Raw genomic sequence first — 27598 nt, 5'->3', positions numbered from 1 at the left:
ATTAAGAAGTGCCTGTATGCATTAAGTTTTGTCTTGTAAAGCAAATGTTAAGCTGAAAGAAAGCCTTAAAGTTTGGCACCAGTGCCGCTCCATTTCAGCAACAAACCACCATAATATAAAATATCTATGGTGGAGAAAACAAGTAGCCTACGAACATAAAGCTGGTTTCAGAAACTGTTCAGTGGCTGGAAATAGATGAAGATTCATCAATTCAATTTTCAATTCAATTCAGTTTATTTATATAGCGCCAATTCACAACACATGTCGTCTCAAGGCACTTCACAAAAGTCAGGTTCATACATTCCAATTAATCCTAACAATTGAACAGTGCAGTCAGATTCAGTTATTTATTCAAATTGGATAAAAAGTTTTTCTGTCTAAGGAAACCCAGCAGATTGCATCCAGTCAGTGACTTGCAGCATTCACTCCTCCTGGATGAGCATGTAGAGACAGTGGACAGTCACTGGCGTTGACTTTGCAGCAATCCCTCATACTGAGCATGCATGTAGCGACAGTGGAGAGGAAAAACTCCCTTTTAACAGGAAGAAACCTCCAGCAGAACCAGAACCAGGCTCAGTGTGAGCGGCCATCTGCCACGACCGACTAGGGGTTTGAGAGAACAGAGCAGAGACACAAAGAGAACAAAGAAGCACTGATCCAGGAGTACTTTCTATGGGAAGGAAAAGTAAATGTTAATGGATGTAGCTCCTTTAGTCGTTTCACCTAGAAAGAAAGAACAGATAAACTCTGAGCCAGTTTTCAAGGTTAGAGTCTGAAAGAGAGCACATAGAGTTAGTTACAGTAGAAGCTCACTCAGTAGCCATGTCTAGGAGAGAGAAAGGGTTAAACACTAAAAGACAGGGCTATGTGGATCATCGGTAGAAGGTGAGCATTAAGTTGTTGCCAGCAGAAGCTTGGACTATGCCCCCCCTCCAGAAAGGTGTCACAGGTAGACACAGAGTCAGGCCAGGTGTAGCTTCTAGGAAGAGTAAAGAGAGAGAACATAAAGTTAAAAGCTGAAATAACAGGAAATAATGCAAAATTGGAGAGTAGTGTTAGAATTTAGCAATGAGGGTGAAAGTGGTCATTTTGTCCTCCAGCAGCCTAAGCCTATAGCAGCATAACTACAGAGATAGCTCAGGATAACCTAAGCTACTCTAACTATAAGCTTTATCAAAAAGGGAAGTTTTAAGCCTAGCCTTAAAAGTAGACAGGGTGTCCATCTAGAGCTCAATGATGGTCACTGTTATACTAAAAACCACAAGGATTGGGATACCTCTCTCTGTCAGACTGACCATAACCATTGGAAAAGAGAGGGGGTCATACAGGTAGCAGAAATGGAGGGTGTGTTTGCACCTCAACCATAACTGAGCCGGTTTAGGCTAAATCTGACTCCCCCTTACTCCAACCAACAGGGAGGGATGAAGGCTCCCTCCCTGATAACCTAAGCCACTCTAACTATAAGCTTTATCAAAAAGGAAAGTTTTAAGCCTAGCCTTAAAAGTAGACAGGGTGTCTGCCTCACGGACTAAAACTGGGAGCTGGTTCCACAAGAGAGGAGCCTGATAACTAAAGGATCTGCCTCCCATTCTACTTCTAGAGACTCTAGGAACCACCAGTAAACCTGCAGTCTGAGAACAAAGTGCTCTGTTAGGAACATATGGACCTATCAGATCTCTGATGTATGATGGAGCTAGATCATTAAGGGCTTTATATGTGAGGAGGAGAATTTTAAATTCTATTCTGGATTTAACAGGGAGCCAATGAAGGGAAGCTAAAATAGGAGAAATATAATCTCTCTTTTTAATTTTCATCAGAACTCTTGCTGCAGCATTTTGAATCAGCTGAAGGCTTTTAACTGCATTTTGTGGACATCCTGATAGTAAAGAATTACAATAGTCCAGCCTTGAAGTAACAAATGCATGGACTAGTTTTTCAGCGTCACTCCTGGACAGGATATTTCTAATTTTGGCAATGTTCCGGAGGTGAAAGAAGGAAATCCTAGAAACCTGTTTAATATGGGATTTAAATGACATGTCCTGGTCAAAAATAACACCAAGGTTTTTTACTTTATTATCAGAGGTCAGTTTAATGCTATCCAGGTTAAGTGATTGACTAAGCAGTTTCTTTTTCAAAACTCCGGTCCAAAGACGACAACTTCTGTCTTGTCTGAATTTAGAAGCAGAAAATTTAAAGTCATCCACGTTTTTATGTCTTCAAGACATGCTTGTAGTCTTTCTAACTGGTTGGGTTCATCAGGATTTATGGATAAGTAAAGCTGAGTATCATCAGCATAACAGTAAAAATTTATTCTATGCTGCCTGATAATTTGACCTATTGGAAGCATATATATAGTAAAGAGAATTGGCCCAAGTACTGAACCCTGTGGTACTCCACAATTAACCCTGGAATTTAAAGATGATTTATCATTTACATGAACAAACTGGAATCTGTCAGACAGATAAGAAGATTTAAGAAGAATCCCATAAAGTCATGACTGCTGAGAGCTAAGGGAATGGATGGCTCAACAGAGCTATGATTCTGTGTAAGTTTAGCAACTGTACTAAAGAGAAATCTAGGATTATTCTTGTTCTCTTCTATTAATGATGAGAAATAAGCTGTTCTAGCTTGGCGAAGTGTCTTTTTATACAACAGTAGGCTATTTTTCCAGATTAAGTAGGAATCCTCAAGGTGTGTAGAGCATCATTTACTCTCCAATTTTCTAACATTGTGCTTTAAAGTATGCAGCTCTGAATTAAACCAAGGAGCTAGCCTCCTATGAATAATTACCTTCTTTTTCAAGGGGGCTGCATTGTCTAAAGCATCACGCAATGATGAAGAAACACTATGAACAAGAGAATCAATTTGTGAAGGGGCAGAAACACAATTATTGCCCTCCACTGTGCTTTTCAGTGATAATGAGGAAATTAAAAGTGGAACAGATTCTTTAAAGGTTTACAGCATTGTCTGATAATGATCTATTATAATAAAATTTTCTTTCAGGTGTATTAAAATTAAACTCAAAGGTTATTAAAAAATGGTCAGACAGGACAGTGTTATGAGAAAATATTTTACTTTACACTCAATGGCATATGTCATCACAAGGTCCAGAGAATGAAGACATCAGAGATCATCATGAAGCGTCCTGATGTTTTTACACTGCTGCCTGTTATCTTTAATAGAAAGGAGCTGAAGCTAACAGAACTGGTCTATAGTAGACAGCATCATGCAAACACTGATTATCTGCAACACGTTACAGGTCTCTATCATCACACTGGTGGTTTAGGTAAATATAAAACTATCTTCATGTTTTGTTTTCTGACTCTTCTGACAGGCTCAGCGACCCTGCTTTTCTAACAGTATATCTGGGTCGTCAGAGTCAGGAGGGACCCAACCCAAACGAAGTCAATCGGACAGTATCACAGATCATTTCTCACCCTGACTACAATCCTACAACTTTTAACAACGACATCGCCCTCCTGAAGCTGTCTGTACCAGTGACTTTCACCAGTTATATCTCACCAGTCTGCCTGGCCGCCTCAGGCAGCACCTTCTACAGTGGGGTTCAATCCTGGGTCACTGGCTGGGGCACCATTGGAAGTGGAGGTAGTTTGTAAACCAAATATATACAGAGAAATGAAGACACAACTCCAGTTTTTACATCTTACAGATTTATTGAATGTGTTTATTTATTAAATCTGCATTTTTTCTCTTCAGTCCCTCTTCCGTCTCCTCAAAACCTGATGGAGGTGGAGGTGCCAGTTGTGGGGAACAGACGGTGCAAGTGTAGCTATGGGGAGAATGGCATTACTGACAACATGTTATGTGCCGGGTTACTAGAGGGAGGGAAGGATTCCTGTCAGGTGATCATCAGTTTTCATCAGTTTGTTGTCTGAAGACATTAGTTTTTGTCTAATCTAAGAAAATGTTTCTGGTCTTCAAGGGGGATTCAGGAGGTCCAATGGTGAGCAAGCAGGGTGGCCGCTGGATTCAAGCAGGAATCGTAAGTTTTGGAGAAGGATGTGCTAAGCCAGATTTCCCAGGAGTCTACACCAGAGTATCCCAGTATGAGAACTGGATCAACAGTATTATCAACACCAACCAGCCGGGCTTCATTACCTTCATGTCCAACGGGACTGACAGTGACCTCACCTCTTCCTGTACAACAACCCTGACAACACCAACTAAACCTGAACGTGAGTACCTTTTTAATATTATCTAAAGAAAAAAACTAGAAGGATTTACAAATTCATTTTCAGCTAATAATACAAAAATGATATAATGAAATATTAACTGAAATAATTTTCAAAAGTTACTCTGTTAGGCGTAGTAGGAGCTTGTCTCATCTGTGTAGCAGGTGGTCATCTGCCAAACTTTATATCTACTATTTATAATACCTAAATTCATGGGGTCTTTTTTTATTATAACTTTCAATATTTTAATTCCAACTATGTACTAAATCATGTACATACTGTTGCCATTTTCACTACTATGTTGTTTACCACAGCTTGTTCTTTGGATTACTGCTCTGTCTTAGGTTCACTATTTAAATTGCACATCTATATAAACTCCAACTTTCGTACATAATGTTTTATACTTTAAGTTGTTGTTCTGTTTGCACTAATATAGTGCTACCATGACAATACCTACATACTACCCATTTACCTAAATGAGTGTATGAATCAGGAACTGATAACAGTAATAGCATCAGTCTTAAATGTCTGTTAGCTTGCATATGGCGTTAACAGATATGACACCTATATTACATATTTGTCATGGTTTGAAATAGGGTTTTTCAGCCAGAAGCCACCATGACACACAAAAAAGATAAAAAAAACAGGATGCAGCGTCTTAAATGTAAGAACTACCAGTAATTTCCTGTTTGTAAAATTTTTTTCTAATGTATTCTGCAGAGTATGTGACATACCTATCTGGTAAGTAAAAGCTTTTCATGTTTGTATTTATCTCTATGTCATATTCATGAAATCAAGACACTTGTAAATAAGCTGTAAATAATGTAGACCTTTGTTTTCCTGTCAGCGCACAGAGCAGACGAATGATCCAGGGTTTTATTTCTATCTTTTATTCTGGGATATTCTGCTGCCAAAAGACATGATACATTTTACTCATTACCAGTTTTATGTAAACATATCTGTACAACCCTAAAAAATTTATTTTGTTTAACACCTGAATATGACATATGAAGCCGAGCCCTTGAGCTCAGGCAGACATGATTTCATAGAGCTTACAGATCAGAAAAACCAAACAAGAAACAACAAAAAAAGCTCCACTGTCTTAATTTTGTATATTATCAGGGATTTATTATTTTTAGCATTTTTCACATTTATGTTTCAGAGAATATGACATACCTTTCTGGTATATCAGCATCTTTGCAGTTTTACTCATATTGCTGACATTTTGATATAGTTATGGTCTGACAGAAAAAAAAAAACAACAGTTCAAAATCCTAATAACTGAGGGAATAAGCACATTTTACAGCTGTAAATCATGCAGAGGTTTGTTTTCCTGGGAGCAGACAGATAACCAAGGGTTTTACTTTCACCTTTTGTCAGAGTGTGGTATGGCACCGCTCAATTCCAGGATTGTTGGAGGAGATGCGGCTCCTCCGGGCAGCTGGCCCTGGCAGGTCAGTCTGCACATCTCTAACCACATCTGTGGAGGATCTCTGATTAACGACCAGTGGGTGATGACTGCTGCTCACTGTGTCTCATGGTAAGCCACAAGGGTATGCACAACACTTCCTTTCAAAAAATGTTCATCCAACCTGGGAAAACATTTACAAGAATTTTCAGCAGCACAGTTTCCAGGGAAAGGGTCCAACTTTGGCCAAGGAACTAATTCCAGCCAAAGCACTAAACTTTTCAATCAATAAATGAACATAATGAGTTGAACTGAAACTGAATTAATGAATGAGATGCTGCTTTGTCAATGACTCTTATTTTACATCAAAATTATTATTTCAAACAGAAAGTATCAAAAGTCTGATAATAATAATAATAACCTACACATGTCCAGAAGATGTCTGTCTTTCATTAGGGCAGGGGTCTGCAACCTTTACAATCCACAGAGCTCCAGATGTCACACGACCATTTGACAACTTATATTTTTTGATAAAGGATATTTGTCGTGATTTTCAAAGAATTGTTTTTTAGGTTTTAAAATAATGGAAAAACAATAAAACCTAAACCTAGAAAGAGGGTACATTTTCTTGTATGGGATGTTGGTATTTGTGAAAAATTATGTTAATAAAAAAAGCACATAGTTTCCTTCTTAATGACAAGAAAAATAGATAATAAAAATATTACTGGTACTTTTAGTTCCAATTTTGTGGAAATTCAATGCAATTATTCCATGAAACAAACTGAAAAACAGTTATTATATCTACAGTACAGACCAAAAGATTGGACACACCTTCTCATTCAAAGAGTTTTCTTTATTTTCATGACTATGAATATTGTAGATTCACACTGAAGGCATCAAAACTATTAATTAAAACATGTGGAATTATATACTGAACAAAAAAGTGTGAAACAACTGAAACTATGTCTTATATTCTAGGTTCTTCAAAGTAGCCACCTTTTGCTTTGATTACTGCTCCACACACTCTTGGCATTCTGTTGATGAGCTTCAAGAGGTCGTCACCTGAAATGGTTTTCCAATAGTCTTGAAGGAGTTCCCAGAGATGCTTAGCACTTGTTGGCTCTTTTGCCTTCACTCTGCGGTCCAACTCACCCCAAACCATCTCGATTGGGTTCAGGTCCGGTGACTGTGGAGGCCAGGTCATCTGGCGCAGCACCCCATCACTCTTCTTCTTGGTCAAATAGCCCTTACACAGCCTGGAGGTGTGTTTGGGGTCATTGTCCTGTTGAAAAATAAATGATGGTCCAACTAAGCGCAAACCGGATGGAATAGCATGCCGCTGCAAGATGCTGTGGTAGCCATGCTGGTTCAGTATGTCTTCAATTTTGAATAAATCCCCAACAGTGTCACCAGCAAAGCACCTCAACACCATCACACCTCCTCCTCCATGCTTCACGGTGGGAACCAGGCATGTAGAGTCCATCCGTTCACCTCTTCTGTGCAGCACAAAGACACGGTGGTTGGAACCAAAGATCTCAAACTTGGACTCATCAGACCAAAACACAGATTTCCACTGGTCTAATGTCCATTCCTTGTGTTCTTTAGCCCAAACAAGTCTCTTCTGCTTGTTGCCTGTCCTGAGCAGTGGTTTCCTGGCAGCTATTTTACCATGAAGGCCTGATTCACACAGTCTCCTCTTAACAGTTGTTCTAGAGATGTGACTGCTGCTAGAACTCTGTGTGGCATTGACCTGTTCTCTAATCTGAGCTGCTGTTAACCTGCGATTTCTGAGGCTGGTGACTCGGATGAACTTATCGTCCGCAGCAGAGGTGACTCTTGGTCTTCCTTTCCTGGGGCGGTCCTCATGTGAGCCAGTTTCTTTGTAGCGCTTGATGGTTTTTGCGACTGTACTTGAGGACACTTTCAAAGTTTTCCCAATTGTTTGGACTGACTGACCTTCATTTCTTAAAGTAATGATGGCCACTCGTTTTTCTTTACTTAGCTGCTTTTTTCTTGCCATAATACAAATTCTAACAGTCTATTCAGTAGGACTATCAGCTGTGTACTGTATCCACCTCCTGCACAACGCAACTGATGGTCCCAACCCCATTTATAAGGCTTGAAATTCCACTTATTAAACCTGACAAGGCACACCTGTGAAGTGAAAACCATTTCAGGTGACGACCTCTTGAAGCTCATCAACAGAATGCCAAGAGTGTGTGTAGCAGTAATCAAAGCAAAAGGTGGCTGCTTTGAAGAACCTAGAATATAAGACATATTTTCAATTGTTTCACACTTTTTTGTTCAGAATATAATTCCACATGTGTTAATTCATAGTTTTGATGCCTTCAGTGTGAAGCTACAATATTCATAGTCATGCAAATGAAGACAACTCTTTGAATGAGAAGGTGTGTCCAAACGTTTGGTCTTTACTGTATATTTAAAAACATTAGTTGGTTCTTTTTTTATTTTAGCCAAAGTTATTAAGAGCCATTGTGGAAGGTCTAAAGACTCACTTGCGGCTCCAGAGCCAGAGGACTTTTTCCTCACAGAGAAACTTTTCTACTCAGTATGAGCATGAAATTAATAAAATTAGCTTTAACATTCTGCAAGCCTCAACAATATAGGAAACACTTGGATAAGAAGCAAGTTGTTAAGACTTACTTTTGTCTGTCTTATCAAACAGGCTCAACAGCCCTGCTATTCTAACAGTATATCTGGGCCGTCAGAGTCAGGAGGGACCCAACCCAAACGAAGTCAATCGGACAGTATCACAGATCATTTCTCACCCTGACTATAATCCTATAACTCTCAACAACGACATCGCCCTCCTGAAACTGTCTGTACCAGTAAATTTCACCAGTTATATCTCACCAGTCTGCCTGGCCGCCTCAAACAGCACCTTCTACAGCGGGGTTCAATCCTGGGTCACTGGCTGGGGCAACATTAGATATGATGGTGAGTTGAAAATAACTTCCATTTATGATGTGAGAACCCATCAACACAGTGCTGACGACAGTGTTGTAGATAAAATTATAACAAAACTGGACAACAACTGACATTAAAATGCTGCTGGCAGTTCCCTGATACCATCACACAATTATTTTGTTCTCTTAATTGTTTAAAAGTTTGTTCTTTGTTAACAAACTACATTTGTGATTCCTTCAGACCCCCTTCCTTCACCAGGAAACCTTTTGGAGGTGGAAGCAGAGATTGTGGGAAATGCCCAATGCAGATGTGATTATGGTTCACTAGTTGATAACCAGAATACTGACAACATGATGTGTGCTGGGTTTCGTGAAGGAGGGAAGGGACCCTGTTTTGTAAGTCTGAACTATTTTGATCATATTTTACTTTCTGCACCAATTCCTTCTCCTCACCTGCTTTAAACAAAATCTTTCTGGTCTTAAAGGGAGATTCTGGAGGTCCACTGGTGAGCAAGCAGGGTGGTCGATGGGTTCAAGCTGGAATTGTGAGTTTTAGTTTTGGTTGTGCCAAGCCATATTTCCCAGCAGTCTACACAAGAGTGTCCCAGTACAATAACTGGATCAACAGTCACATCACCAGGAACCAACCGGGCTTCATCAACTTTATATCCAACGGGACTGAAAGTGACCTCAATGTTTCCTGTACAACACCCACCTTCACCCCAATAACAGTAAACATATCTGAAGGTACTACCCTCAAAACCCTGTAGTCAACAATTTGATGGAAACACACAAGCAGTTTGAAACCAGTTTAACATCCTGACCTCAGATCAGTTTTAATGCTGTTACTCTCTCTGGATCAGCCTGATGTTTGTTTATCTGGCAGCAAACAGAGCAGACTGATAATTCAGGGGTTTGTCTGTTTCCTTCTCAGTATGTGGTCAGCCATCACTCAACACCAGGATTGTTGGAGGAGATGCAGCTCCTCCAGGCAGCTGGCCCTGGCAGGTCAGTCTGCACATCTTTGACCACATCTGTGGAGGATCTCTGATTAACGACCAGTGGGTGCTGACTGCTGCTCACTGTGTCCAAAGGTAAGCAACAAGACTAGAGAAAACACCTCACCTCAGAGCCAGATAGCTGACACAGAATTAAGATTTCATATGTATCTAAACAGAAATGCATCTATTCAGCATTTACAAGCACAGTTTATACAATAAGACATTTATGAAAACTAATATTAAGAAGTGCCTGTATGCATAAAGTTTTGTCTGGTAAAGCAAATGTTAAGCTGAAAGAAAAGAAAGCCTTAAAGTTTGGCACCAGTGCCGCTCCATTTCAGCAACAAACCACCATAATATAAAATATCTATGGTGGAGAAAACAAGTAGCCTACGAACATAAAGCTGGTTTCAGAAACTGTTCAGTGGCTGGAAATAGATGAAGATTCATCAGAGATCATCATGGAGCGTCCCGATGTTTTTACACTGCTGCCTGTTATCTTTAATAGAAAGGAGCTGAAGCTAACAGAACTGGTCTATAGTAGACAGCATCATGCAAACACTGATTATCTGCAACACGTTACAGGTCTCTATCATCACACTGGTGGTTTAGGTAAATATAAAACTATCTTCATGTTTTGTTTTCTGACTCTTCTGACAGGCTCAGCGACCCTGCTTTTCTAACAGTATATCTGGGTCGTCAGAGTCAGGAGGGACCCAACCCAAACGAAGTCATTCGGACAGTATCACAGATCATTTCTCACCCTGACTACAATCCTTCTGCTACTGACAACGACATCGCCCTCCTGAAGCTGTCTGTACCAGTAAATTTCACCAGTTATATCTCACCAGTCTGCCTGGCGGCCTCAGGCAGCACCTTCTACAGCGGGGTTCAATCCTGGGTCACTGGCTGGGGCACCATTGGAAGTGGAGGTAGTTTGTAAACCAAATATATACAGAGAAATGAAGACACAACTCCAGTTTTTAAATCTTACAGATTTATTGAATGTGTTTATTTATTAAATCTGGATTTTTTCTCTTCAGTCCCTCTTCCGTCTCCTCAAAACCTGATGGAGGTGGAGGTGCCAGTTGTGGGGAACAGACGGTGCAAGTGTAGCTATGGGGAGAATGGCATTACTGACAACATGTTATGTGCCGGGTTACTAGAGGGAGGGAAGGATTCCTGTCAGGTGATCATCAGTTTTCATCAGTTTGTTGTCTGAAGACATTAGTTTTTGTCTAATCTAAGAAAATGTTTCTGGTCTTCAAGGGGGATTCAGGAGGTCCAATGGTGAGCAAGCAGGGTGGCCGCTGGATTCAAGCAGGAATCGTAAGTTTTGGAGAAGGATGTGCTGAGCCAGATTTCCCAGGAGTCTACACCAGAGTATCCCAGTATGAGAACTGGATCAACAGTGTTATCAACACCAACCAGCCGGGCTTCATTACCTTCATGTCCATCGGGACTGACAGTGACCTCAGCTCTTCCTGTACAACAACCCTGGCAACAACAACTAAACCTAAACGTGAGTACCTTTTTAATATTATTTAAAGAAAAAAACAGAAGGATTTACAAATTAATTCTCGGCTAATAATACAAACATGCGTAATTTTCAAAGTTACTCTGTTAGGCGTAGTAGGAGCTTGTCTCATCTGTGTAGTAGGTGATCATCTGTCAAACTTTATATCTGTAGATACTATTTATAATACCTAAATTCAAATTGGCTTTAATTATCCTGCATATCTTTTTTTATTATAAATTTCAATCTGTATATTTTAAATCCAACTATCTACTGTATTACACAATGTACATTTGCACTATTGTCTTTTTACCCCAGCTTGTTCTTTGGATTATAAACTCCAACTAATAACAGTGATAGCATCAGTTTTAAATGTCTGCTAGCTTGCATATGGCAGTGTTAACAGATATGACACCTATGTTGCATATTTGGATTAAAATGTTGACTTTTCAGTCAGAAGCCACCATAACACACAAAAAAGATAACAAACCAGTACAATGCAATGAATTTAAGACAAGACAAAAACTACACAATACTACACTCAACACACACTGCTGTACTACTAGCTACATTGCCTTTCACAAGAGGTAGAGTTACTAGAGATCATCTTAATGTGTGTGTGAGCGTGAGTTTTGGGTCTAACGACAATAAAGGATTCCCCGTAAGGGCTGCTTATACCATGTGGTAGGTCTGGTCTGAACAAAAGGGTTATCATGACACTATACCTACCTACCTACCTACCTCTCTTCACCACAACAGACCGGTACAGTGCCTGCATCACTGCTGACGCAGCACAAATCTGTCTATCAATCTCCCGCTCCTTTTTTCCCTCATTTGTGAACAAGACTGCAAGATACTTGAACTTGAAAGAGAAGGCACTCTACCCTTTTCGGGCTCAAGACCAAGGCCTCGGACTTGGAGGCACTGATTCTCATCCCGGCCGCTTCACACTCGGCTGCGAACAGCTTCAGTGAGAGCTGTAGATCACGAGCTGATGAAGCCAATAGGACCTCATAATCTGCAAAAAGCAGAGACACAATCCTAAGGCCACCAAAACGGATCCCCTCAACACCTTGGCTACACCTAGAAATTCTGTCCACAAAAGTTATGAACAGAATTGGTGACATGCCATATTGCACCCAACCCCTTTGGGCCCTCCTATGGGCGGTGAGCCCATCGGAAGGGGGACCCACATTTCTTCTTCGGGCTGTGCCCAGCTGGGCTCCATGGGTGAAAGCCCAGCCACCAGGCGCCTGCCCGCGTGCCCCACCTCCAGGCCTGGCTCCAGAGTGGGGCCCCGTTGACCCGCGTCCGGGCAAGGGAACACAGTTTCCATTTATGGCATTCATCATAAGGGGTCTGTGGGCTGCGCTTTGTCTTTCAAAATGGACATGGATAATTCCCAGACGGGAGGAATGTTGAATAAATTAGGGGGTCTCTGGTGTACAAACACGGATGGTTAGGAAGACAAGCTTTAAGTGCTGGGTCAGAGTCTACAATATGCAAATGCTGCATTACCATGTTTTCTATTGTCATAGAAAAAGGCAAATACTGAATTGCACATACTATTCTTTAACTTCTTTTATAATAGCAGAAAACATTTCAGCTTGTGTAGTGTCTGAAAATCTGGAGGCAGAGTCTTAAATCCTACTTTCCCTATTTTCACTATATCTAAAATTGTTCTTCACGTTGTGTCTGGAAATCCTCATCTAAACTGCAAATATATCTAATCCTAGTAAGATAATAGGATTTCCCATGAAGGATGGAGTTTTTACCAGTCGTTTCTCTGTACCAACACGTTTTAGGTTTACTGTTTTCCTTTATCTACAACACTGTGATACAGTAAATCTAGGATCTTCTTTAGGATCTAAAGTTAAAGACGTTTCTGACCCTGTTCAAATGAAAATGACATAACCTAAGTTTCTCTTCTAGTTAGAGATGCACTGAAGGAATTCATTCATCTCAATTATTGCCATATATTAAAACTTACAGTATTACATAGATGAAATCCAAGAAGCACTGAGTACCTATGTAACATCTTTCTCTTCGATCTTCAAACACCTTTGCAGCTCCAAGATTGCTTGATTAATTGGAAGACTGGTATGTCCATAGTCAGCAGAATATGGGACCCTTCTTAATGTTGAATCAACTGAATGTTTTTCAATGAAGTCAACAGAGTAATATATCATGGTAAATACGAAAGCAAGGGCTGTAGATGATGGTCCACAAAAGCTGTTATTTTGTCCATTAAAGATCCAATGATGGAGATAAAAGGCCTTCCAGTTGGTCCGTTTATGAAACATCTCCTTGCTGGAACATACTGCACCACTGAGCTTACAGTAAACGTGACCCTTGTTGATTTTTTTTAAAGCAGTTGTCTTCTTACCTTATGGTTGATAGATCAGCGTGGTCTTCCAAGGATACAGAGGGTCATTTATAACTATGAGACATTATTTGACTCAATATGTAACATTTAAGATTCTTTGATCTGCAAAAGCTTGATCCGTCCCTATATTATTTAAACACGTGCTGTCAATCTGACGAAGGTCTGTGTGCCCAAAATGTCGCATTTATCAAAGTATCAAAACAGGAGCTCTATTTGGTGTGTGGATTTATTTTTACGATTTTTATGTTTGTTTTTTTTGACCCAGCACCAAGTCCAGTGGAGTTTCTGATGTTTGTACCTTTTTTATATTGGACTTTGGTCTCATGTTAACCATGTGCTTGATGTTATCTCTGTGCTATGCACAGTTTGGGGGCATGCCCTGTGGAGACTTCAGATAAAGTTCTTAAAGCCTGAATGACATTTGTGCAAATTTAGCTTCACAAAACAGATTTTTGAGAAATGTTTTATTGTGTTTATCTGTGTCTTCTTTCTCCAGCTGTATTCTGTGGACAAGCCCCACTGGGTTCCAGTATTTTGGATGGAGTTATGGAGGCGTCTGCTGGTATGTGGCCCTGGATGGCGAGCTTGCAGAAGCGTGGCCAGCATGTGTGTGGAGGGACGCTAGTGTCTGAGAGCTCTGTGCTGACCAACACAGACTGCTTCTCAGGGTAAGTTGAAGCTGAGGATGATGGGTAAACCTGATGATTGTTTGGTCCGTTTGACTTGATGAGAAGAAAAACGTAAACATTAGACGTTGTTACCGTTAATATCAGAAACCAACTTTATGTCGGTCTATTAAATAAAGGTTCAGAAGTATTATTAACTAAAGGTTCTAAGAGATAGATGAATACACTGCTGCAAAGTTCATGTAAAACATTATCTGAATTGTGAGAAGCTGAATCCAGATAGTTACAGCAGTTTTAAACTGGCCAGGGTACCTAAATATCTCTTTAGAGCTCATTATTCAATCCTTCTTCTATCCTCAGCTGCCCTTGATGTGTCTGAGTGGACAGTTCGTGTTGGGTAGTCTAAGCAGAACGGGGTCTAACCAATTTGAGGAGTCGTTGAATGTGGTAAATATCTCTATGAGCAACCTGACAGGAACAAGTATCGCAGTGCTTAAGCTGTCATCCAAACCCACCTGAACAACTACATCCAGGCCCATCTGCCTGACAACAAAGAACATTCCCAGTGGATCAGTATGTTGGGCTGCTGGCTGGAGCTCTGGAAGAGGAGGAGGTGAGGCCTAATAGCTAAAGGCTTACAGTAATGTTAATATTTGTGCAACGTTTAGTCACGAGACCATGCAAATCAGGGTCAATTTACCAGAAATGACAGCTTTCTTATTTCACCCAACTTTAGAGGAGCAGGCTCTGCAGCAGTTCAAGGCGACAGTGGTAGATTGTGGGAATGCAGCAACAACTGACAGCATATGCACAGCAACTTTTACTCTGGAGCAGGTACAAGGCAATATCTGTCACCCATCTGAGGGTTATGGAGAGTTTTGAATTTGTGTTTTTCAGCGTTATGAAATCTGATTTATGCTGCTAAGTGTCAAACTAAGTAGGATTTCAGTAGAAAAACAGGAGACCGATCTTATTTATGTTACAGGTGCATCTTGATAAATTGGAATATTATTAAAAACTTGATTTATTTCAGTAATTAAGTTTATTAAGTGAAACTCATAGATTAATTAAACAGTGATATACCTCAAGCATTTATTCCTGTTAATGTTGGAAGGAAGGAAGGAAGGAAATGTTCTGTATGCTGATTTCAGATCCTTGTTTGTCTTATTAGAAATTTTATTTTACTTTAAACTCATTAGACAAACCCTGATTGAGCATAACCCTAACCCCCGAAAAAAAATAATAATTTAGCTACAAAATAAATTAACGTAATCTTTTAAGCATGTTTTACCACATGAACAAGGAAACGGAGCCACTGTAGCCTCAGAAAAACAAAATTTCCCTAAAAAAACAGCTTTACACTGAAAAACATTTTTCCCTAGGCTGTAGGTTTAACATGGAAAGCTGACACTAATCCATCTTGTGAAGTAAGTGTTGATCCGACTGGAAACACATGCGGCTAAACCGTGTGCTGTTAGCATACAGATGTTACTCTGGAGGCTTCTTACTTCCAGTGTGAATGTCAGGAAAAAAAAAAACCTTAGAGGGATTGTGGTTAAAATGTCTTTTTTTGGCAGTTTTAAGGGTTGGTAACTGGAAAGCTTAGCATTTTCTAAGATAATCTTTGGTTTGAAAGTCTGAGTTCAGTCTGTCGAAATCTCAGGATATGTGGCAGATAATAAGTTTTTCCTGTGTTTCAGGGTGACTCTGGTGGTCCGCTCATGTGTAAGCAGGGCAACTCCTGGTTCCAGTCGGTCGTGCTGCCACTTGTAAAAACCTCCAACAGAGTAAAACGAGCTGATCCCATGATGACCTTTGAAAAACTGGACCGTTTCCAGTCCTTCCTGACTCATACACTGGGAACGTTGTTGTCTCCAGCCTCCACCACTGACATCACAGATCCCACAGCTCCCACCACAATCATGACAACCAGTGGGGTTCCAATTTCTCACCCCTCCTTCTTCCTCCTAGGCCATCTTCTTCTCTTTGCTTTATGCCTTCAGGCCTTCACATAAGCAACCTTTAAACTGTCTGTTAAGATATGATACATACTGAGGAAGCTGGTGGTGGTGTTTTTATTTTAGTCCAATATTCCCCCAGATAATTTAGAGCTTGTCTCTGTCTTTGGCTTATCGATTAACTTATTGATCATGAAGCATGAAGATGATGGGGCTGTTTCTAAGAAGGTTTTATTCATATCCAGGTGTCCTGAAGTGGGATTTTTCTTTTCCTGATTATTGTTACAGATTGTTAACATTACTTGTTTTGTGTTTTTTTTTTATTGAAACAAATGAACATTTGATGAAATTTCTAATTTTAATGCTACCCAGATGCTGATTAATATATTTTGGTTTCAATGTAAAACAGTTGTTTAAACTTATATAAGGGTGTAAAAAAACAGCAATAAATGTACTTTAATGTAGCTTGATTATTCTTCTTACAGATTGGAACGTATGTTACCTATCTGTTATCACTTTCATAAATCATTAAATAAAACTATAAAGATCTATATTTGAATGTTTCTCCTATTCCTGTCTCACTTATAGTAATTTATTTATTTATGGAATATTTAATAGTAGGCCTTTGTTGTGCTTCTAATCCATTTTTTGGGATCAGCTATTCAGAAACCAGTTTTTTTTTTCTTTAACTTTATGAATCAGTAAAGTAAAAACTTTGCAAGAAAAGGCATCCCCACAGCATGATTCTGCTACCACCATGTTTCACCATGATGATGATTTGTTTAGGGTGATGTTTAGTTAGCTTTCCTCCACCCAAATACATCGAAGTCTGCTATGGTAACATGACAAAATATGAAAGGGACACAAAATGTGCTGTATGTGACTATGATGGTGGAATTATCTGCATGGTTTAACCGCTAAAAGAATCTTTTGGCTCAGATGATACTCCTCCTTATTAAAACTCCCTGATGACGTAAAATAATCCACAATGTGTGGAAGTTTCAGAGACTAATTACTTCTCTCTGATGTGAAACCAGTTTAAACAGTGAGCCAGGTGAGCCAAACTGGTCATAAATCCACAGTTGTTTTTGAAACTGTAAAAACTCTCAGAGTGTGAAAAATAGCACAACAGAAACTCAAAAGATTAAGAACCTTCTTGTACATAGAAAATGACAGAAGACCATTTTTTCAATTAAATGTCCTTTCTTAGTGGCAGAGTTGCTGTGATGTCCTCCATACAGTTCACTGATTTCAGCCTTTCTGTCCATTCATCCAATGTTGTTGGATGTGGTTTTAGCTAAATTAATGTAATTGTTTTATGAGATAACTGCTATATATCTAATGTAATGTTCACATTTATTATCTACCTAATGTCCCTTTTAATTTTCTCCCAGTATCCCTTGAATAGGCATTTCCAAAAGATGAGAGAAAAATCTCGTATCTGACCACACGTCCACCAGCAGAGGGGGCTGCTGTTGTCATAACGTGCTGTAACAACTGGACTTTTAAAGAACCTCATGCTTAATTTCCAACTAAACTCTCTTCAATTTAAGCTGTTAAGGCATCTATAGCACTTTTCCCAGGAATGTTCCCAACAAGCATCATTAGTTGCTGTATTAATCTCTAGGTCCCATTTCTTTTTAACATCCAGTGGTCCTTCATCTTGTTCGGTATGTAGCTTTATGTATGTAATAAAAATTACTTTTCGTAGGTCGTTTTTTGTCCTCAGTTACCGTTTATTTAAAACTGTTCAAAGTTTAATGGTTGTTCTTTAACTCTGTGATTCTCTAAATAATGCCTTATCTGGAAGATCTGAAAAAATCACTACCTGCATTGTTGATTTGAAGGCTGGTCTGGGAATGCCTTGGGCTTCACCCAGAGGAGCTGGAGGCTGAAGGAGGTGCATGGGGTGAAGAAGGTCTGGGCGTCTCTGCTTAGTCTGCTGTCCCCGCGACCCGGTCCCGGATAAGCACAAGACGACGAGTAGGAGTACTTAATAAAGACTCTTTGTCCCCCTGCCCACTTCAGCTGCATGCTTTGGTTTGGTGGTATTAAAGCATTTTTCTCAACCTGCACATGAGTTCACACACTGAACTAAGAGGATTAATGTTTTACCAAAGGTGAGACCGGTGGACCCAGTGTGTTTGTAATGATGTGGGAACAATCAGACATTTTGTCCTCGGTGGACAGTTCAGTGTGGACAGCCTCTACTACCCCTTGAAAATAAGAAAATAATCATTACTTGTTCAGCATCCAGCCAATGAGCTGCGGCTGCTTCATCATGTGAGATACAGGTGCAAAAAGTGAATTATTTCAGTAATTTAGAAAGAAAAGGGAAATTAGTTTATGACATTTATTCATTACACACAGAAACAATTGAAAGGCTTATTTCTGGTCACTTTGATGATTATGGCTTACTTGTCATGAAAGCCCAAAATTCAGCTTCTCAGAAACTGAAAATGTTACACAAACCAATTTTTAAAGATCTTTAACTGAGAATTGTTATGTTATGGGTTACACAATCATTGTATTTTTTGGGTTCATTGACAACCTCTACAAGAAGGGAAAGCCCTCCAATCGTTCACTGCTAAAGAAGCTTGCTGTTTACAGAGTGCTGTATCCAAGCATATTAATGGAAAGTAATGTGGAAGGAAAAAGTGTGCTTAAAAAAGTGCACAAGCAACATGGATAACCACAGACTCTAAAGGGTTGTGAAGCAAAGCCCATTCAAGAGTCAGGGGAAATTCACAAAGTGTTGACAGCAGCTGGCGTCAGAGCTTCAGGAGTAACCACACACAGACATATGCAGAACATGGACTCTAACTATCACATTCCTCATGTCAAGCCACTTCTAAACTAAAGACAATGTCAGAAGTGTCTTGTCTGATCTAAAGAGAAAAGGCACTGGACTGTTCAGATGAAAGTAAAGTTTCCATTTCATCTGGAAATCAAGGTCCCAGAGTCTGGGGTAAGAGTGGAGATGCGAAAAATTTACATTTCTAAAAGTCCAGTTTGAATTTTCCACATTCAGTAATGATATGGGGTTCCATGTCATCTGCTGGTGTTGGTCCACTGGGTTTTCTGAAGTCTACAGTCAACGCAAGACTGTGAATGAATCAGATGCTGCGGTATTGGCAGACGAGTATGTGGTGACTCATAGGGAGTTTTCGCATGTCAGTCCTAGTAGGCCTATGGGCAAGTTGAGAATGTGGGTCAGCCACATGGGGTGAGACAGTTTGATGTTAATTATTCAGCTTTACATGACAGTGCTCAGACACCGACATGTTAAGGTGGAGTGTCATTTGCTCAAATTCAAAGCCAGGACATAATCCAAAAAGAGTTGGTTTAGCTGCGCTGATGCGTAATGCTGTGAAATGAGAGTCGAAAGGCGTTGGTTCTTTTGAGTTGTGTAATTTCTATCTGCCTTTCATCCGTGAGAGGTATGTGTCATTGGTGGGCAGTGTTGAAAATGTGCTGTTCAGGATACTGAGAGACACAGGGGCGTTTGTCTCCTTTATTCGAGCCGATGTGTTACTGTTGTCCAGTGAGTCCAAGACAGGCTTTGATCAGGTGCGCCCAGCGAGTGAAGTTTTGGATTTTGTGTGTGGGTACTTCATTCAGGATTCGCTGTTGGTGAGAAAATATTTGCCACATGCTGGCGTTGTTGGTGATCCTGTGTAAATCACTGTGCCCACTTAACTTCATTCTGCTGTGATAAAGGTTGCACATGATGAGTCTGGGCACCTTGGTGTGGGGAAGACCTTTTTTTTGGCCGCGTCTTAAAAAGTACATTTCATCATACATTAGGATATGTCATGTTCGTCATCTCACTGCCACGCCAAACTGGTTTTGAAGCCGTTTCCACTGAGTCCATTTGAGCACTTAATAATTGACTGTGTGGACCCGTTACCTTGTTCAAGGCCTGGGTCGTTCCATCTGCTTACACCAATGTGTCAAGTTACCTGGTATCCAACTGCCTATTCCTTACGCGCAATAATTGGTAGCGGGGTGGTGCGCACATTTACCCAGTTAATTTCGATGTTTGGCATTCCAAAAGGGATACATTCAGACCGAGGTACCAATTTTTCATCACTTTTCTTCAGGCAGGTCCTGAAACAGCTTAGAGTATGGCACAGTAAAGCAACAACATATCGTCCATAGAGTTGGGGGGCGTTACAACATTTTCATCAGTCGCTGAAGATTTCCTGCATGCTGACTGCACAGAGTTGGGGGTCAACTGGGGGGAAAGGTTGACTTGGCTGATGTTGGCGGCCCAGGAGGTCACGCAGGAAAGCACAAGGTTTAGGCCAAATAAATTGGTTTTTGCACACACAGTGAAGGGTCCTTTAGCCATGGTAGCAGACAGTTTGAAATGGTAAATGGCCTGCACTTGTATAGCGTTTGATCAAGTCCCTAGAGGTCCCAAAGCATTTACACTACAATCAGTCATCCACCCATTCATCCACACATTCACACGCTGACAGTGGTGAGCTACAATGTAGCCACAGCTGTTTTGGGGCAGACATTCAGTGGGAATGTGAACACAAGGGAACAAAAAAGAAAGGACAGAAGGACGCAAAGAAGGGAAGCAAGAATTGAGAATGCAAAGAAGGAAGGACAGAGAAAAAAGAAAGACAAGAAAGAAAGGAGGGACACAAGGAAGGAAGGACACAAGAAACAAGATGGTACACAAGGACAGAAGAAAGGAAGAAATACAGAGATGACACAAGGACACGAGACAATGAAAACAACACAACTGGTTTACACTTACGAGGCATTAAAAGCAACATCAACAGAACAGAAAACATGCAAATCTCTCCTGTAGATCAGTGGATAACGGACTGTCTCATGTTTGTTTATATGTAAATAATGTTCTTTGTCCCTTCTAACAGTTTTCTTTTCCTTTGCTTTATTGTTGTTGCTCAATTACCACTAAAAGTAAATACTGACCAAAGTTTTTGAAATAATTGCGACAGATATTTTTTCTTTTCCACTTTTCTACCTGCAAGTGATCAGAACCAGCCGGCTGCTTCAGCGAAGCCCAGGAGAAGGACCAGAGATGAGCAGCTGTAGCCAGTGAGGTTCTGGGAGACGAACCTCAGTGCTGGTTTCACTGAAAACACCTCCATTCAGCTACACGCTGACATGAAGTGGCTACCAGGAAATTTCTATAAACAGGATTCATTTTATGCTTATTGGTGCTTATTTGAGGTTAAGAACTAAGCTAGTTCTTTATGTGTCTTCAGGTCAGCATTAATCTGCTCTAGTGAATAAAATGAGGTAAAACAAATTTCGGATGAATGACTACACAATTAAACACTCTTTGTGACATTGTTCAACAAAAATATACTAAAAGCAATGTTTCTACATAACTAAATACACCCCATGATCATATAGCTGCAGAACCACCTTCAGCAGCAATACATTTCCTGGTTGTTTTTGGATTTTGTTCTGCACAGATATTCATTTGGGTGTGTTGGTAACAAATTCTGAGAACTTAAATTAAAACCAGCCCTGCAGGGAAACAACTCATGAAGTCAGGCATGCGTGGCATGAAGCTGCAGCAGGAACCAGGAAGAGAAGAAGCCCATTTCTGCAGCTTTTTATTCTGCTGCCTCAAAAAAGGATGAAAAGCAGTTACATTTACACTAATGTAAGTCCACAAACTGATCTAGATGTATACAATATATATATATCTGCTTGAAGTTTGACCACATTGAAGCAACACTTATTGCAAATTAACTAGTTTAAAGATTTTTAAACATTTGTTACTGAACCTCATCTTGAAATACTGGGCGAGGAGGTGGAGTGGCAACTATCTTTCAGTCTGATTTATCAATTAGTCTGAGACCAAATAAGAGCTACAACTCTTTCGAATCTTTAATCCTTAGATATCCTCTTCCAAATTTCACAGCACTAAAACCACTTGTTTGTTGTTTTGTGTCGTCCACCAGGCCCTTATTGTCAATTTTTAGTTCAGTTCTCAGACTTCCTGTCTCATTTAGTGTTAAATATGAATATGGTCATTATAGTGGGGGATTTTAACACTTTTAATACACCAAAATATAGCTTTAAATGCTATCTTAGACTAAATTGGCTTTGCTCAAAACACTAGCAAACCTACCTACCTTTGTCTTCATCCTCTTGACCTTGCGCTGACATATAGTGTTGAGTGTAAACAATGGTAAATGGTAAATGGCCTGCACTTGTGTAGCACTTTATCAAGACCCCAGAGACCCCAAAGTATTTTACCCTATAATCAGTCATCCACCCAATAATACTCTGGCAGGGGTAAGCTAGCGTTGTGGCCACAGCTGCCCTGGGGCAGACTGACAGAAGTAACGCTGCCATACAATCGGCACCACCACTTAACATAACAATATTTACTAATAATCCCATTCTCTCTGACCATTTATTAATACCCTTTTAGTTTAATTTAACTTAGTACTCCACGCAAACAATAAGCTTCACTATAGTGGATCATTATCAGACAATGCTGTAACAACCTTTAGAGAATCTGTTCTATTTTTAATGTCCTCAGTTTCACAGGGAAACATAGTGGAGGGCAGTTATTTTGTTTCATTCCTTTTACAAATTGATTCTCTTGTTCGCTCCATGGTGCATTAGACAATGCAGCCCCTGAAAAAGAAGGTAATTATTTATAGGAGGCTGGCTCCCTGATTTATTTCAGAGCTGCATACTTTAAAGCACGGTGTTTGGAAAATTAGAGGGAAATGGCGCTCTACACACCTAGAGGATTCCTACTTAATCTGGAAACATTGCCTACTGTTGTATAAAAAGACACTTCACCAAGCTAGAACAGTTTATTTCTCATCATTAATAGAAGATAAGAATAATTACAGGTTCCTTTTTAGTACAGTTGCTAAACTTACACAGAGTCATAGCTCTGTTGAGCCATCCATTCCCTTAGCTCTTAGCTGGGATTCTTCTTAAATAAAATTGATTCTATTAAAAAGAAAATCTTTGACATACTCCTGAAGATGATTACTTCATCCTCAGCAAGTGAGACAACATTGGAAGTAACTGCTGAACCTGATTTGTATTTGGACTGTTTTGATCCTGTGGAGCTTCCTGAGTTTTCAGAAATATTAGCTTCATCTAAACCTTCAACTTGTATGTTAGACCCAATCTCAACCAAATTATTTAAGGAAGTGTTCCCTCTGATTACCAGCCCCATTTTAGATATGATTAATCTATCTTTAGTAAATGGATATGTACCACAAGCTTTTATGGTAGCTGTAATTAAACCTTTACTTAAGAAACCTTCGCTTGATTGAGATGACGAATTTAAGCTGTTACTGACCCCTGCAAGAGCGTTACTAATTAAAGAAAGCATATATAATTCTAGTTAAATTGTGGACATTCAGTTATTTGAGTCACCTTATTTTTGGTTTTTCATTGGTGGTAAAAAGTCTTGTTGCCTGGTTCTAAGATATTTTAGGAGGTTTTTATAGGTTGCCTTTGCCAAGTTTGTTAAAACAGCGCCCTTGGGGCTTGTGCTGAGCTACTCAAATTAACCTGGCCCATATACCAAGAGCCAGTTGTAAATTAGGGAATGAGCAGCCGTGAAGAAAAGTGACTGTTGAAGGTGTGGATGACTGCGATATGCTACTCGGTCGTTCAGACCACCAGTTGAAGAAGGGTGAGACTTTTGTATGAAGGCTGTCAGAGGCTAGGCGAGTCATTTCCCGACACCAGCTTAAACAGAACTTTCAGTAAACCTGCTTAGTAAGACCTTTCAGGTTTAGGGAAGTCCGGACCCGTTGGACGGAAAGCTGGATTGAGCAATCCCCTTAGACATAGGGAAGTAGGAGGGAGGGGTTAGCTCATCGGACAACGAAACTGTAGACGGTTACTGGGGTTTCACACAGAAGAGACGTACATCTCAGCTGACCTGAGGCCTGTTTTTCATCCATTGTTGTTGGTGAAGTTGGATCATCATCTGCAGAGTATGTTACGATAAGAATTCCGATAGATATCTCAGATGAGGAAATAGATGATGTAGATGGTTGCTCATCATCTCGGCACACCTTGCTTTTCTCCCCGGTTTGATGAAAAACTCTCTTAACTCTAACCATTGTTCAACGAGTGTTCTTTTCCAGCGAATGCTGCAGGTAAATTGTTGCGTTTTCTGCTAGTATTTAAAACAAACACTGAAGCACACCCCTCTGTTTTTTTAATTCGTTGATTCTAGATTCGCCCCGTAATGACGACGACCGATCAGCGTGCATGGTTACGCCCTTGGTCACACCCCCCCGAGACACCTCAGCAAAGCCGCAGATGCGTTAATTCAATAAACGGTGGATGTGTATTAACTGAGACAATGCTCGAGACTTTGGGCCAGGAAGGATCACAGTCCTCTTAATTACTTTGACTACAGTCGGTGTGAAGACTTTGTCTGAGACAATACACAAAAAACAGCTGTGGATATCTGCCTTAATTCAATAAACAGTGACATGTCTGAGGGCTTTATAACTTTTATTTATTTATTTTTCAGTTTCTTGTGACGTTTAACATAGACCAAACCTACAGGATATAACCTCTGGCTCCCACGTGGGATGAGGAGAAAACAGTTTTCTCTAAATCCTCAATAACTATTGCTCTAAGATGAAAAAAGAAAAGCTTAATGTAACTAAAATTATCATCCATTTTACCAAATGGAGTCTCTCATGATTCCAAACAAAGTCTTTTAGCTGTAGAATCCATTTCTAATTTGGAAACAGCGTACTGAGCACTCAGTTTTGATAATTACATGTTTGGCTTACTTTTTAACTATTTTTTCAGTTCATTTGTTTCTCTGTTTTTAGATCATCTCTACAAGTTGCTGGTGCAGATTAGATTACTCAAACATTTGACCAGAGGAAGAAAGGTTCTGTATCTACTTTTTGTCTTCATGTTTTTTAGATGTAAAAACATCCATCTAAATAACCCCTGCGTTAAAACAAAATGAATTTACAATTCTGTCAGGTTCCCTCTTTTTATCAGAATTTTGTGTGACGTGCCTGCTTTAACCTGAGTGACCTTTAAAGTGGAGAAACTACATGTTGTTTTTTTTTATGTAAAAACATCTAAAAACATACAATTAGAAAGATTCGCTTCCTTGTGATGTCAACATCCGGTTAATGACGACATCCGGTTACGCCACCGGAAGTCCCGCCCACCTGTCAAAACGTTCACACCTCGTTTGATTGAAGGATGTACATTTAGTCTCTCTTACACTCCTAAAGGATTCCTACTTAATCTAGAAAAAAAGCCTACTGTTGTATTAAAAGACACTTCACCAAGCTAGAACAGCTTATTTCTCATCTTTAATAGAAGATAATAGAAGATATTTACAGGTTCCTTTTTAGTACAGTTGCTAAACTTACACAGAGTCATAGCTCTGTTGAGCCATCCATTCCCTTAACTCTTAGCAGTCATGACTTTATGGGATTATTTTAAATAACATTGATTCTATTAAAAATATAATAATTGGCATACCCCCAAACATGATAACGTCATCCTCAGTAATCAGAATCAGAATCAGCTTTATTGCCAAGTTCGTACATACAACAAATAAGGAATTTGACTCCGGTACAATTTGCTCTCTGGGTTTTTTGTTTTTTTGCGTTTTAAGATATATTCTGCATATATCTTTGTGTCCTTAAATGCATATATATAATACACACATACGAGGTGGAATTGCGACTTCAGTATGAGGTTGTTTGCTACTTTATTAAATGTTCATCAGAGAAACAGCCTGGGGGAAGAAACTGTCTCTGTGGCGGCTGGTTTTAGTAAACAGTGCTCTGTAGCGGCGGCCTCAAGGTAAAAGTCTGAACAATGTTTGTGCAGGGTGTGCTGTAAGTGATACAGCACTGTAGATCTATGTTTGGACTGTTCTGATGCAGTGGAGATTCCTGAGTTATCAAAAACATTAGCTTCATCTAAACCTTCAACTTGTATGTTAGACCAATCCCAACCAAATTATTTAAGGAAGTGTTTCCTCTGATTACCAGCCCCATTTTAGATATGATTAAGGGATTGGGGAACAGCACTAGGCTGGTTTAAATCTTATTTGTCTGACAGATTCCAGTTTGTTCATGTAAATGATACATCATACATTCTTCAAACTCAAGGGTTACTTGAGGAGTACCACATTGTTCAGTACTTGGGCCAGTTCTCTTAATCTTATATATGCTCCCATTAGGTAAAATTATTAGGCAGCCTGGGAGACATTTTTACTGTTATGCTAATGAGACTCAGCTTTATTTATCTATAAATCGTAATGAGCCCGACCAGTTGGATAGACCACAGTCATGTCTTAAAGAAATTAGAACTTGGATGACTTTAAATTTTATGCTTCTAAATTCAGAGAAGACAGAAGTTGTCGTCTTTGGACTGGGGTTTTTGAAAAAGAAACTGCTTAGGCAATCAATTAATGTGGACAGCATTAAACTGACATCAGCAAAGAACCTTGGTGTTATTTTTGACCAGGACATGTCATTTAAATCCCATATTAAACAGGTTTCTAGGATTTCCTTCTTTCATCTCCAGAACATTGCCAAAATTAGAAATATCCTGTCCAGGAGTGACGCTGAAAAACTAGTCCATGCATTTGTTACTTCAAGGCTGGACTATTGTAATTCTTTACTATCAGGATGTCCACAAAATGCAGTTAAAAGCCTTCAGCTGATTCAAAATGCTGCAGCAAGAGGTCTGATGAAAATTTAAAAGAGAGATCATATTTCTCCTATTTTAGCTTCCCTTCATTTGCTCCCTGTTAAATCCAGAATAGAATTTAAAATTCTCCTCCTCACATATAAAGCCCTTAATGATCTAGCTCCATCATACATCAGAGATCTGATTGTTCCATATGTTCCTAACAGAGCACTTCATTCTCAGACTGCAGGTTTACTGGTGGTTCCTAGAGTCTCTAGAAGTAGAATGGGAGGCAGATCCTTTAGTTATCAGGCTCCTCTCCTGTGGAACCAGCTCCCAGTTTTAGTCCGTGAGGCAGACACCCTGTCTACTTTTAAGGCTAGGCTTAAAACTTTCCTTTTGATAAAGCTTATAGTTAGAGTGGCTTAGTTTATCCTGAGCTATCTCTGTAGTTATGCTGCTATAGGCTTAGGCTGCTGGAGGAGATAATGACCACTTTCCCTCATTCTGCTACATTCTCCTACTACTCTCCAATTTGCGTTATTTGCTGTTATTTCAGCTTTAACTTTATGTTCTCTCTTTGTTGTTTCCTATTTCAGAAGCTACATCTTGCCTGGCTCTGTTTTAGCTGTGGGATCTTTCTGGAGGGGGGCATCGGCTGAGCTGCTGCTCATACTAACTGTATGTGCTCCCTTTCATACTCTAGAATTGAAAACTGGCTCAGAGTTTATCTGCTTAGCGGTCGTTCTCTCCCAGATGAAGCCACTAGCTACTACTGCCTTTGATGTTTTACTTTTTTTTCACATACAAAGTACTCCTTGATCAGTGCTTCTGTGTCCTTTTTGTGTCTCTACTCTGTTCTGTCAAAGACTTGAAATCTTCAAGATTCAATTGAATTGACTTTGTAAAATGCCTTGAGAC

General features: G+C 39.8%; 1 protein-coding gene across 1 annotated transcript in view; it reads left to right on the top strand.

Annotated features, from left to right (window-relative positions):
- The window catches only part of LOC124862492 (transmembrane protease serine 9-like), a 48418-nt gene that overhangs the window by 4291 nt on the left and 16529 nt on the right, over positions 1 to 27598 (top strand). Inside the window, exons 4-16 of the mRNA XM_047356447.1 lie at positions 3335 to 3606; positions 3718 to 3863; positions 3944 to 4196; positions 4914 to 4934; positions 5574 to 5733; positions 8288 to 8559; positions 8770 to 8924; positions 9014 to 9275; positions 9463 to 9622; positions 10190 to 10461; positions 10573 to 10718; positions 10799 to 11051; positions 13928 to 14099. Coding sequence (XP_047212403.1) covers positions 3335 to 3606; positions 3718 to 3863; positions 3944 to 4196; positions 4914 to 4934; positions 5574 to 5733; positions 8288 to 8559; positions 8770 to 8924; positions 9014 to 9275; positions 9463 to 9622; positions 10190 to 10461; positions 10573 to 10718; positions 10799 to 11051; positions 13928 to 14099 — 2544 coding nt within the window. The remainder of the gene's footprint in view (positions 1 to 3334; positions 3607 to 3717; positions 3864 to 3943; positions 4197 to 4913; positions 4935 to 5573; positions 5734 to 8287; positions 8560 to 8769; positions 8925 to 9013; positions 9276 to 9462; positions 9623 to 10189; positions 10462 to 10572; positions 10719 to 10798; positions 11052 to 13927; positions 14100 to 27598) is intronic.

The sequence above is a fragment of the Girardinichthys multiradiatus genome, chromosome X, assembly GCF_021462225.1.
Source record: "Girardinichthys multiradiatus isolate DD_20200921_A chromosome X, DD_fGirMul_XY1, whole genome shotgun sequence".
In the NCBI taxonomy this organism is placed as follows: domain Eukaryota; kingdom Metazoa; phylum Chordata; class Actinopteri; order Cyprinodontiformes; family Goodeidae; genus Girardinichthys; species Girardinichthys multiradiatus.
This window is presented reverse-complemented; position numbering and strand designations above follow the sequence as displayed.